Source organism: Thalia democratica, chromosome 6, assembly GCF_965202585.1.
Source record: "Thalia democratica chromosome 6, ktThaDemo2.hap1.1, whole genome shotgun sequence".
In the NCBI taxonomy this organism is placed as follows: Eukaryota; Metazoa; Chordata; class Thaliacea; order Salpida; family Salpidae; genus Thalia; species Thalia democratica.
In genome coordinates, this window is record NC_139170.1 from 52710732 (window position 1) to 52725199 (window position 14468).

The 14468-nt window shown below is 25.5% G+C and overlaps 1 protein-coding gene across 1 annotated transcript in view; it reads right to left on the reverse strand.

Moving 5' to 3' along the window:
• Positions 1–13957, reverse strand: part of LOC145838342 (cyclin-dependent kinase 4-like) — a 29798-nt gene extending 15841 nt beyond the window's left edge. Inside the window, exons 1-4 of the mRNA XM_082945916.1 lie at positions 13779–13957; positions 6113–6235; positions 4608–4728; positions 1814–1981 (exon numbers count right to left, since the gene is read on the reverse strand). Coding sequence (XP_082802042.1) covers positions 1814–1981; positions 4608–4728; positions 6113–6235; positions 13779–13948 — 582 coding nt within the window. The 5' untranslated portion in view covers positions 13949–13957. The remainder of the gene's footprint in view (positions 1–1813; positions 1982–4607; positions 4729–6112; positions 6236–13778) is intronic.
• Positions 13958–14468: the final 511 nt, after the last annotated feature.

The following is a 14468-nucleotide window of genomic DNA, read 5'->3' on the forward strand; positions in this document are numbered from 1 at the left end:
TATTATTAAACTACAATCAACTAAAATTTTTTTTTTAAATACTCATCTGTTTACACTTTAAAAAAATAGTACTAACTTTTACATTTAAATAAAATACTATTTAATTGTATCACCAGAATAGTTATTTGAATAAAATATTGCATTCGATACGAAACTATGTCTTTTTTATATACTTTAGATTTTATTTGTGGGTGAAAAATTAAATTTGTTTAAAAAGCTCAAGAAATTACATATCGACCTACATATATATATATATGCACAAATAGTGTTAACACACATTTATATTCGTGTAAATTTCACAGTTTATATATAATACATGTGGCAATGTATCCTTTATTTACTTAAGCTCAAGTATCTGGGTGAAAATTTTAATTTGTTTAAAAAAAAAGCTTAAAGAGTATTGTAAGGCATTGACTATGGAATAATGAACATTTCATGAGTTGAATAGAAGCTAAAGCCAGGATAATTTACAGAAAACTGGCTCGTAACATTTAAACTAGTTATATAAAAACTGCCATGAGAATTTGAAAGCTTTTTGATGTTCTATATGGAATTGGAATGTTGCGTTTAAATTTGTGCTTTACATAACCAATACTTAACTAAAATAATTTGTTAGTAAAAAAACTGTTTAGCTGGTTATTTCTTGGATATATAAAATAGTTAGCGTTAGTTTTCAAAATCAAAAATTAATATTTATCAAACTATTTCTAGTGTTTCTAAAAATATTAAATGTAAGCTTATCTAAAAGTTTTATTTCATTTTTCCATGTTCAAAAACTAAATGTGACGCTTTAAAAAAAATTTATTGTTTACTTGTAAAACTACTCTAAGAAAAGCAATAAACTTGCACAAACAAGTAATTAGTGGTATATTATTTATGTTATAAACACCATAGTTGTGGATACAAACAAAGATAAGAGCGTAGGAAGGAAAATGTTGTTTACGTGTTATTAGCACACATCCTTTGTTAAATAAATTATTACTTGAAATTACTTTATTTTAATAGGAAATAAGTAAACATCAAAATAATTGTCTGTTTCATTTTATTAATTATATTTTCATATTGTTTATTTCACTGCTAAATGGTAAAAGCTTAAATCAAAAACGGCTTAAAAAATTATAATTACCATATTATATTAAACTAAACAAGCATTAAATATATAAACTCTTTTAGTTTAATACCTTTTTCTTTTCAAGTATAATTATATAATTAGTATATGAAATTAAATACTTCTGACTATAGGTATATCTAAAATTTAGTAAACTTTAAAAATTAAAAAAGGTTAAATCAAAGTTGTTCAGTAATATTCATAATATAGCTGATAGTAAGTACAAAGTAAAAATATTACGTTTGTTAAAATAATCATCTTCAAGAAACTATTTTAAACATCTAACTTTATTTTAATATAATCTTAGTATGTGTTTAATATTTCTTGTTGTGTTAAATTAATTTTACTTTTGTTATATTAATAAACAAACAATTACAGTTTATAACTATTTTTTTTATAAAAGAGAAAATTTCATTTAACCAATCTAATTCAATCAACCAGAAGTTTATTACAATACTATGTTTCTCCTTGTTAAAATTTAGAAGTTTCTAAATTAATATAAAGTATCATAGTTGAGGAGAAAATTTGTACTTTTCTTTAACTTATTATAAACTAAAATTAAGATTTCTAACTAGTACCAATTATACAATCAACTTTGTAGAAACTGTTTTCAATGTTTTAGTAAAATTTAAGTTGATATAATCTCATTAGAAAAATTTTATCAATTTTTTATTATATTTCAACATATATATACAAACAACAAACCACTGGTGTGAGGACATTGGTAGAAGTGACGATCCTCGATAATCCGAAATCAGCAATCTTAACCTTGTGGTTCTTACTGACCAGTATGTTCTGCGGTTTGATATCGCGATGAACCACTTTGTGCATGTGCAAGAAATCCAACCCGAGCAACATTTGTTTCAATAATTCCTGATTAATATTTAATTATTTATATTTAATGTGCAAGAAATCCAACCCGAGCAACATTTGTTTCAATAATTCCTGATTAATATTTAATTATTTATATTTAATATGCAAGAAATCCAACCCGAGCAACATTTGTTTCAATAATTCCTGATTAATATTTAATTATTTATATCTAATGTGCAAGAAATCCAACCCGAGCAACATTTGTTTCAATAATTCCTGATTAATATTTAATTATTTATATTTAATGTGCAAGAAATCCAACCCGAGCAACATTTGTTTCAATAATTCCTGATTAATATTTAATTATTTATATTTAATGTGCAAGAAATCCAACCCGAGCAACATTTGTTTCAATAATTCCTGATTAATATTTAATTATTTATATTTAATGTGCAAGAAATCCAACCCGAGCAACATTCGTTTCAATAATTCCTGATTAATATTTAATTATTTTTATTTAATGTGCAAGAAATCCAACCCGAGCAACATTTGTTTCAATAATTCCTGATTAATATTTAATTATTTATATTTAATGTGCAAGAAATCCAACCCGAGCAACATTTGTTTCAATAATTTCTGATTAATATGTATTTATTTATACTTGATATGCAACAAACCCAACCCAAACAACATTTGTTTCAATAATTCCTGATTAATATTTAATTATTTATATTTAATATGCAAGAAGTCCAACCCAAGTAATTCCTATATTGTTATATTTTATTGTATTATATATTTTAGTTTTTGTTATTAAATTAATAAGCCAGCTTTAGTATTATGTTATTCATAAAAACTTGTGAATTTATTTCTACATTTAGTTACTATGTGTAAATTTAGCACCTTATTCTGTTTTACAATGTAATAATAAAATCAAGTATTTTAAATTAATTCATACTTATTATTAAATAATTTTTTTTTAGTTCACAATTATTAAATTATTGAAAACCACAGTTGATATAATAAATCAACAATATTATAAACAACCAACTTAAAACTTGACTTATTTCGTAAATTTTGAATTTATATCTCATTATAACCGATCTATTACTTCACAATATATGTACAATACATTATCAGTTTCTAAAAGTTTTATGGTTGGTAAATCTGATTATTTTTTATTTAATTGGATTTTAAGTTAAGCTTTGCAGCTTAATTGTAGCTAATTATGGAATAAACTTAAAAATATTCTCTTTGTACTTTCAGTTGATGATAGACATATTGTTTAATGTTTTTAATTGAAACTATTGAGAAATATAAAGTAATCAAAAAAGGTTCAATTAGATGCTATCAACAATCTTTAAAAAATTGAATTAATTAGTTTTTAAACATTAAGTAAGTTTAGTATTTTAAACAACTAAGTGTTTTTAAATTTAACAACAACTTGTTTTATTGCTAATGGAAAACAAAAATATTTTCGATACAACTCATAACAAATTCTGACAAAAACTTACAAAGTAATAAAAAACTTTTTACTAGCACTTAAAAACTTCATGTGTGATTAGGATGCGAACTCTTAAAACACTCTAATCTCAACAAGTCTCTTTAAAACTCAACAAGTAAGCTTTCAAGGGAGTTTGAAAATTTACAAAAAGAATCGCTCTATCCACTCAACAGGAAAGAATTTCGAAAAAGTCAAAAAAATCACGATTCCAAACAGAGAAGAGTTGTAAACAAAAACCGCAGATAAAATCAGGGGAAAAGTTAAAAGAGTTGATGGCACGTTGAAAGGCTTTTCAAACGTAAACAGAGTCGGTGAGTCATAAGTCATTGTGATTTAAACTTGCCAGTGGAACCCTCATTGTTTTATTTCGTTTGAGAAAATATCCTTGTAATAATGGATTACTCATCATGCTGCTTAAAACTACTATTCACTAAAACTGTTCCACTAAAACTTGTTTATTTTTAGCCTACTAGCAAAAACAATGGCTTGACATTTAGTTGATGGTTTTTTATTTGTACATATGATTTTTCTGTGTATAAACTTTCATGGTGCTTAAGCCCGATGTATTTTATGGTTTATTGGCTCGTATAATTACGAAACAGAAAAATTCACTTCTTATATGTTCGAACGCCTTGAAGCTTTCCAAGCTCAAAAAATTTTAAAAATGTTTGAATAAAAGTAAATATGTGGGTGTTACTGCAATTCACAATTGAAACATTAGGTGGTCTGGTGTATAACTTTCAGTGGATTTTTCGTTAAATGAATATAAAAACTTATGGCTTTGCTCTCACCAATCATAAGTTGTAAAATTGCAAAATTGCACATTTTCAAATTCTTAAGTTATAAATCATCAAGATAAACGGCCTATTTTTGTAAAGGGCAAAGGTATTTTTTTAAACTGATATAAATAATTCAATTACACAAGCACATTTTGTCATTTAAACATTACATTTATTGTCAGTCCGTTAAATAACTATAAACTTTTTTTATTTTTAACGCATCAAATGCCAATATAAACAAGCTTACAAATAAAAAACTTAGATTAGCAGTTTTTAAATTAAGTGATGTTTAAAACTTAAAGTAACTAAACCAAAGAGTAACTATAAATATTCACCTAAATCTAATAGTTACATTTTTATTTATTTAAAAACTATTTATATAAATAATTTATAAACAAATAAATACCCTAATTCTTCTTGCACCAATGCCGTGGGGCCTGTGCTGATCCATGTAAGTTGAAAGATCGAATTCGAGAAAGGGGAATACCATCACCATGCAGTTGTCCCCCCATATCACGTCTCGTAACCTGTTGTGACGTCATAAATAAGTTGTTGCATGGCTTAATTTTAAATATAATTTTAAATTCAAAAATTTGGTAAAATAAAGGTAAGATAACTTTTTGATAAAAAGTAAATTATGAACCATTTTTTCTTAACAATAATGAAACTTTTTATACTGAATATATTTCAAATAAACTAATTAATATGTTACTGATTAAATGCATAATAAAGCAATAAAGCGAAGTGAAAAGTTTGCTGTTTCAAAACAACTTGAATTTGAAGATAATTGTGACATCACTGGTTTTAACATTGATGTAAACTGACATTTATTCAAGTGATTTTCAAGGAGTTTAATTAAATTTATCAACTTTCAACAAAATTATCAAGTGCTGAATTCCTTTGATTAAAAGCTACCGGTTTTAAGAAAAAAAGGTTATTTTGTCGTAATTTGTATTACATGACTTTTGCATTTTACCTAGAATAGATTAATCAGTTTTCCAGACATTTTAGCACCTTTGAAGTTATGAAATTAAACAATTAAACTTGTTTTCAACACAGAATCTGTTAAATAAAACTTTAATCTAAATAATAAAACAAAAATTCATATTTCATAAGAACTTGTTGTCTCAAAATTAAATTGATATTTTGTAGACGTAACATACTTACCTATTTAATATTTTCACACATAAACTTTTTTAAGGTTTAAGAAAACTTTAAAAGAAACAACGTAAATAAAAGACTAAGAAGATCAAAAATAGAAATAAAACTTAAAAATGTCGTAATTTAAAATTTTGATCGATCTCGCAGACATTTATAGTTCTTATTCACGTAATTAAACTTGTAGGCAAGAGCAGAACCATGCAAAGCTTAAAACAACTTATATTTTCACGCAAAGTTTAACTGAACACACATCTAAATACGTCTTTTGTTGAAAGGTCACAGGGAAATATTACCAGAAAAGTACACATCAATTATTTTGTCCCTCCCACATACTTTATACAGTGTTCCGTAATATGTCATTTTGAAACGCCTTGTATTTAAATATTGTATTTAAATTCAAATTTTTAGCCTTAACATTGCCATATATTTACAGACTTAGTGTACGTAAGCTTTAAAAAAATTAAGTTACGAAACAAGTACTGAATTTAGTAAAAATTAGATCTCTAGCATAATTATTAGGTTTTGAAAACGTATTCCACCACAAAACTAATTTTCCCCTCCCCACTTAACATTTAATTAAAACAAAATTTTTGTTTGGTAGACCATAAAGTCATTAAATGTCAAAATATATGTAATTCCCACATGATCTTACACGTAATTCCCCATCAACTTATCACTTGAAGCTTCAAATTTTTTATCTGATCTACAACTCATGGGTTCCGGAAAACGTTTTATTACGTCATAGCTCACCTCATGACGTTCTCGTGATCGAAGTGAGCCAGTCTTTTCAGCAGGAATATTTCCCTCATGATGGCCAGTGAGATTCCATTTTGAGCGGTTGAGACGTTGTTCAAATGCTTCAGTGCAACTGTGCTGTATTAAATATTGAATAAATAAACATTAATACAATTCAAAAATATATATATATATAAGCTGACACTTAATACTTAAAAAAAGCTTTTGTATACAAGCTAAAATAAACATGCTACTAGTTATGAATGTTGTTAAAATTGTGCTATTGAAACGTTAAAATAAACATGAACAAACTAGAATATTTAGTTCAAATTTTTATGACTACAAGTATCATTTAAGATCATATTTTCAGCATATGGTTAAAAAATATAATTAACTGTATTTTCTTTTATATAAGCTAGTTATAAATGTTGCTAAAATTATGCTGTTGAACTAAGCATGAATACTTTGGTATTGGGGATTAAACATTAATTTTTTGGGTTACATTTTTATTTTAGATGACAGGTAATAAACAAATTAATAAAGTTTAATCAAAACAGTCTAACAGCATTTTTTTATTTTCTGGCTTTAAAATAATTAAATTTGTGTGGTAAGAATTTATCGAAGTTTTCTATTTAGCATTGCACCATATTCGTGTATACGTGTACAAGTTATAGTTTCATTATTTACAGTAAATTTTAAATTTTTCAGCACTAATACACATGCGCTGTACCAAGCAGTGCCAACTTTCAATGCATGTAGTTTAAAATGCTGCTAGTTAGAAGTTTAAGCTTATAGTACTTGAATTTGTTGATTTAACAGTAAGATTATTGTTTGATAACTAGCTAAATATCATATTTACTTAAAGAAATATACAATTTATTTGTTAAATGAGCTCAATTATAATAACTAGTTTTTTGTAAATAAGAAAGGAAATAGTTAAAAAACTACTTAAATCAGACATAACCGTTTAAACGTTTTTAAATACTTGATCTATATACACTTATTCTTTAAAATTAAAATACATTATTCTATTTAAAATATCTGAATTTTATTTGGCTTAAGTTTGCAGTCATAATTTTACTCACTAAAGCTTTAAAATAGTGTTCAATCAAGCACTTTGTTCAGCAAAAGAGATACCCGAATTACTTCCTTGTTTAGGATGATATAATTTCTTAATTTAGTTGAGTCATAATCTAATCGACGGTTTCGACCTGCACAAAAGGAAGCCAATAAATCCTCTAGACAAAAGGTAAATGATAACTCCACACACACAAGAAAGTTTATAAAAATTAAAGCAAAAAGTATACAGAGTTGCGTGCAATGTTTGCGAATGTAAATAATTCTCTACATAAACGCCTACGCGCACACAATAGAAGCACAAAAACTTTTTCCTGGAAGTCCGACAACGCATGCGAACAAGCGAGCTAGCAAGCGAAATACGCTTCAAATACTTCGCGTCGGTGGATTATAAACGTCTGCTGCAAGTTTCAACCGTGTTGAGGTGTAAATATTTAGCGTGTCTACAGATTTAACTTACGACTTCTGACCCGGGTTCTGCTTATAAGATGTATCAAAATAAAACAGTGATATATTTACAAAATACCGTTACTCATTACACATTTTCACTCGGTTCGTTTTTTCAAGTATTTGTTTAAAGGTTTTATTTGATTTTAAAATGTTAACGTTTGGGCGTGAGAATGTAAAACATGAACTTGAGTTGAAAGCAAACAAAATATTTTTCACAAGTTAATAAATATCGAAAAACTTAAACTGCCCACAACCAAGTTTTAAAAACCGCTAATCGTCGGTACAAAATAAATTAGCCAGATCATAGCATGATGAAATTAACTTTTTCTAAACGCTCTATTCGAGCAGATTAGTCATTTATCTAACTTAAGCAGCGCGCACTGCACTGACAAAGCATAAAGAAATTATCAAGGCAACTTATCTCTTGATTTTATTTTAAAGCTTATTTCGTGTTGGACGTACACGTTTTGTTACTTACACAAAAACCCGGCCACACAGCATTTTTTGTGTTATAAGTGAAATTGGCTGATGTATCGCATTTTTGAATTTTTTTTTCCAAACTCGTGATCAAAGCGAAATTTTTGTGATATATTTTTCTTGTGGTAGGTTATATTGGAAAAAGTAAATGTATGTAATAAAATATAGATTTAATAAAACGTTTAAATTTCACATGACCAAATAAGCTCTTGAGCTTTTTACAGCTCAGCAACTTTTTTCTTTGATATAATCTCAAAGCTAATTAGCACACAGTGAGAATTTACCGAACAAAACCAAACAGCTTAGCTACTTAGAACTGCAGCGGATGTTGATATCAAAGTTTGAACACAGGATGCTCCTCTCTCAAGGCAAACACACTACGAGAAGGTACATACGAGCAGGGGTTGTTTTCTCAGCGAGCTCTGTGCGCTGTGTAATGCAAACATTCTCGCTTCATATAAGTAGAAGAAGAAGGCTTTCAAATATTTGATGTTTGAAATGTTGCGTGGTTTTTTAACTAGAATATTTTCGTGTGTGCTTAATATTTTATTAGTTATTAATAACTTTTGGATGTAAGTTGTGTTTCCATAAGTGGTGTTGTTTTCTGATACATTTTAGGTAAACTTTTTAACAATAATCTAAAAAATAGTTTTAAATAAATTTTTTAGTTTACCTTATTTCCTTTTTTTTTTTGTGTGCTTAATATATCATAGCTATAAATGATTTTATGTAAGTTGGTTAATTTTTTGTGTAGTAAATTTTATGATCAATTTTTCAATTAAAATTTTAACAATAATTCAAAAAATAATTCTAAATAAATTTTGCTTGTTTGATATTTTATGGCTTTTTTGATTTTGATAAATTGTTATTTTTCGTGTAAACTGTTGTATAATTAACATATGAAATTTTGTCTTTGATCATTTAAAAAAACTGAGGTTAAAAATTGTATTATTTTTTTTTTAAACTTTCTATTTTTTGTATCATCTTCTTTGTGTTGAGTTCAACATAGAAGTTATACTCTTTGTGAGGTTGTTTTCACACTTTATTGACTTTGTGTATTTATACTTTTGTGTGCACTTGTCAACATTTAAAAGTTATTAATAACTTTTATGTAAGCTTAAGTATGACGTTTTCAGTGGATGAAAATGAAGAAATTACTCGATATAACACTATGTCATACTTATCAGAAGTTTTTGTCATTGAACAAATAAGCTTTCATTACAAAAGGCCTTAAATTATTATTCAACACAATCAAATAACTTATTAAAACCAAAAGCAATTATTTTAATGTTTGTATAGACAGAATTGTTTTGATAGCAGTTTTTGTGTAAATCTAGGAAGTTATCATTTTACTTTTGTCTTTCAACTTTAATCAAGCATTCAACATACGAAGACTGAAAGTGTTTTATTGTGTAAACTCAGCTTGATTCTGAGATTTTTATTAACTTTTGTCTCTGGGGAACTTAATTATTGCATGGTGACATTAAATTAAGGTTGTAAATTAAAAGATGTTCTAACATGTTAAAGTTTTCTTTTTACACTAATTAAGTTTAATTTACAAATGTAAAATCATATTACAGAAAAAACATTAATTTTTACTAGAAATTTTTTAAATTAAGAGTATAAAAATAAAATACATATGAGAACATTTTTCTTTCTTACAAGTAATCATTCTGAGATAGAAAATAAAGCACTGTTTATTCAGTTTAATTACATCAAACTAGCCTATTGTTTTACAACAAGCAGAACAAAAAATAAAGTTTCAACAGTCTCATTAACAGTGTTTACTGAATAATATTTAGAAATTAAACAAAAGTACCATTGCCTCATAAAAAAGCTGCATCAGCTAGTTTTTTGTAAAACAAAAGCACAATCCAATGAATAATAAAAATATTTAGGAAATAAAAGCAATAAGTAGATGTTAAAACAAAACCCAACACTTATGGGCAAGTTATGAAACTTGAGTGGCAAATATGAATTAGTAAATGGAAAGTAAAATGCTTAAAATTCTCAGCTTGAAATACATTTACTTTCCCACGAACATACACAGGGAAATCTTATTAGTTGTTTACTGAAAGCAAATATGAATACAAAAGGTTTTTCAATGAAAACTACGAACTAATTGGAAATTAAAACACATATTTGATTTATTAGTGAAAGTTTATGCTTTTTTGTTTGCTTAAATAGCCTTTTTTCTTTATTTACTTTTTAAACCATTTACTTGTTAAGCAAAGGCTTGAATTTACACAACTCATAGCTGTAAAATGTAAAATACTTGAAAATCAAGTACTAAAAATTCAATATCTTAAGTAGTATTAAACTGAGCCAAAAATAAAATAAAAGCAGGAAACTTGAAAAACTTCTTGATGCCTTAAATGGATTTGTCATTTTGGAATATACTTTAAATATTTAATCATAATCTTGTTAGCTTTTTAAAAATATTTTCATGTTCAAAATAACTTCAGGGTGGGCTGACTTAAGCAAAGTATCTATGTACAAATTTAACTTGAAATAAAGTCAAAATAAACTAATTCATTACACACAACCTTAACTTTTGCATGTTTAATTGGTTTAAAATGCACTGCTTAATTTGAAAACATGATCAATACACTCATTCATAACGTGGCATTGAAAAGTTTAACGTTAAGCAGTTGTTTTAACCAGGCCGCTTATGCAATCAATTCATAAATAGTACATTACTCAAAATTTGCAAATAAACCAGCAATACCCACATACTAATATGTATTTGAATTGTATCACAAAGGTTAAATATCACAAAAATTTGACTCACGGCCAAGAAAAAATAAACGTTACAAGCACTTCAAAAAGAATTAAAACGCAATATAAACATTTGATAGGTCAAATTTTGTCTGAAAAAGCATAGAATTCGTCAAGCAACAAACATCGTTTTGTTTTGTAAAGTTATGGTGTTTTAAACTTGTTTTAAAGGTTTATTTACAAAAGTTGAGTTTAACTTTGTTTAACAGCCATTCATAAGAAATGCTTGATCAAAACAATTTTGACAAATCAAATATGAGACCTTTATTCACACTTCTTATAAAAAAAATTTGATATTATCAAAACTATTTAAATATAATTAAAATAGGTTTTATAATTCGTGTTCAGCATAATATATGACCAAATAACTACTTTGTTTAATTTTTTTTTTTAATCATGTAACTTGACCACTATCCAATTTTAAAACTACATTAAGATTAAACTATGTGTACAAAAGTTTAAGTATTTACATTGTAAATTTTTCCCTGGCATATAAGATACAGCATTTTATGTAACATTTCAAGTAGTTAACAATGCATAAAAGAGTCTGAATATAAGCTAATTACAAAAAGTATTGAATAAAACAATTCTTCAAAATATTTATTACAATTTGACATTGTGATTAAAAGGTTTAACTTATTTTGGATTTGTTCTGGTAAATATGTTACTCAATTTGAAGTAGTTTGTTCGAAAGCTGAAATTTATATCAGAAAAACTTTTAACTTTAAATTGGTCTTAACTGTACTTTGCTGAATTTACTTAAATTTAATTAATTATAAATAATAAGCAATTTATAAATATTAGATGTAGCAGGTAATATAATTTTAAAACTGTTCAATATTTTAACTTGAATTAAGGTTGCAAATAGTTTACTGTATCAGGGTATGTTTTAGCTCTATACAAGCCTTGTTTGTTTTTTTTAATATTTCATGCTTATATTATAACAATTTACTTTTTTTCTCAATATGACTAAAAAAAATTTGAGTGTCTGCTTTAACTATATTATTATTTATAGTATTGTATATTCGATATACATATAGTGTTTAAAACATAGTGTAAAAAATAGACTGATACAAAATATAAACTTAAAGACTTTAATAAATGTTAGCTTTTATGTGAAAGCTTTAAAATTGAACTGAAAGCCAGTTTTTAAAGGCCTCCTATGGCTTTAATGTAAAAACACAAATTAAACTTATGATTAAAATAGCCTCAAAATAGAACTTTATTTTACTAATATATTCAAAATTATAAGAAATTGTTTTTTTTGCATATTTTTGTTAACTTTGTTTGTGCCCACCAAAATGTCTAACTATTTGGTTATTTAAATACTAAAAATTAAGTAATTGCTTTTAAATTACCAATTAAGTTATTGATGCAACTAATTTTAACAAACAACAAGTAATTATGGTGTTTTTTTTAACAAAATGTAGTATTTTTAGCAATGAAAACACTAATAATATGAAGGTGTTGATTTTTTATAAAAAAAAAGTCTTATATTCACTGTTCATGATAAACTGTAAGTCTTTGTTACTAAAAAAACATTGTGAATTTGAATACTTATTTTTTTTAATCATTTAAAACTCATAAACAGCTTAATTTACAATTATTATAAATTAAGAAACAATATTTTTATAATTTTTTCAATAATATTAAATGAACACCAGATATTTTAAATTATTTCTTAATTACATGAAAAATATTTACTTGTTCTAAATGTTTAATGATAAAAACAAATATCTAAAATTTTTGTAAAATATATTTTGCTTTTTTAGTGACTAAAATATCAAAGCATTTTTCTGTTATCTTTTTAGCTCAATTGATTTTACATACAAAAACTACAATGAAAGCCTAACCAAGTAAAACATAAGTTTTAAAAACAACAAGTTTATGTTACATTAACATCAAATATTTACCATACTTACTTTTTACTATTAAATTTTAATTGTTATGTATATATATCATTAAAAATTTTAATTTTATAAAAAATAATTTAATATAGTAGAATTAAGCTTTATAAAAAAATAAGTTATTACATATTCAATAGTTTAACAAACTGTACATTACATTGAACTTTTACAAGCAATATAAATTCATAGTTTTAAGTATTAAAAATAAAAATAATTAGTTTTATACCAATATAATTTCCTTAGTAAACGTTTAAATAAAGTTGCTTCTATTTGATAGAAAACACTATTTATTACTTGTTGATATCTGATATTAAATTTATGTGTGTATTCAAAAAAAAAAGGTATTATGTTACCATCATTATATTAGCATAGTTTTAAATTATTATTCTTTTTCATTTTTTAGTAAAAAGTCATTACAAAATTATATATGAACATAGTTTACATATTTTAATGTTTGAAATGTTTATTTTTTCTGTTATGTTTCAATTGCTATAAAAACACTAATTTTGTTATGACAACTTTAAACAAGCCTGAGTGGCCTAAGTGTGTGGTCACACTACATAAATAACATTACAACATTTAAAAATAAGTTTATACAATGCTTCTGAATGATATATATCCTTTTTATTCCTAAGAATTATGCCAAGAACACTAAACACACAAAACAAACAAATTAATTTTTTAAGTTATAATGATAGTTTAAATGATTTTATTAGGCAATAAATTTAATGTACATTACAAATTGAAACACTAAGACAGAAAACAATTATATGTTTCAACAACATATTTTTAGTAGTTTTTTTAAGTTATTTTTTCATTAACAACATCAATGCCACATGTACACTTATATAGATAAAAAAATTACTTTTACACTATTAAAAAAGTATACTTTAACCTAGTCAAACTTTTTAAAGTATCTAGTAAAAATAGTGCAAACTGTTTTAAGTTTAATTTTTTACTTTGAATAATTTTTACCAATAAAACCAACTAACTCCCCACAACTGCTTTCGGTTCCCTTGAAAACAGTTCCGTACGCCCCGTTTCCGATCTTGGTGATGCCGCTTATCTTGCTGCCCACCAAGTTCTGCACATCCTTCTGCGCCTCCGCCGTTCTGTCGTAATGTTCATTGTAGTGGTACAAGGGTGAGTGGTTGCTAGTCATACTTTTCAATAAAATCTGGAGAAAGTATATATAAGCTTAATAGGCAGTATACAACAGTATTAATTGGTTTTTAATAATTATATTTAATTGTTGAAAGTAGCTTTTATCTGTGAATAAAAATGACTCATTAAACTAAAAAATATGTTGTATAATAATTATTACTTAGTTGAAAAATATATATATATATATATGTTCATATACTTCAATAGATTTCATAAACTTGATGTATACTTAAACTTATAACTTTAAAACTAAATTTGGGAATACAAAAGACTCTATCAAAAGCACTATTGATTTTAATTGTCTTAAGTAGAAAATAATTTGCTTAAATGAGTAGTTTACAAACTTAAGGGATAACTTTATCTATTTTAAAAAACCATAATAAACTTTGTATTATAAATTAACCATGCACAAACTATTTTGTCAAAATATTGGGAAATATTTTCCCTTGTAGGACCCCTGATTTACATTTTTTCACCTAGTATCATACAAGAACTTCAGTTTTATTGTTAAGAGTTTA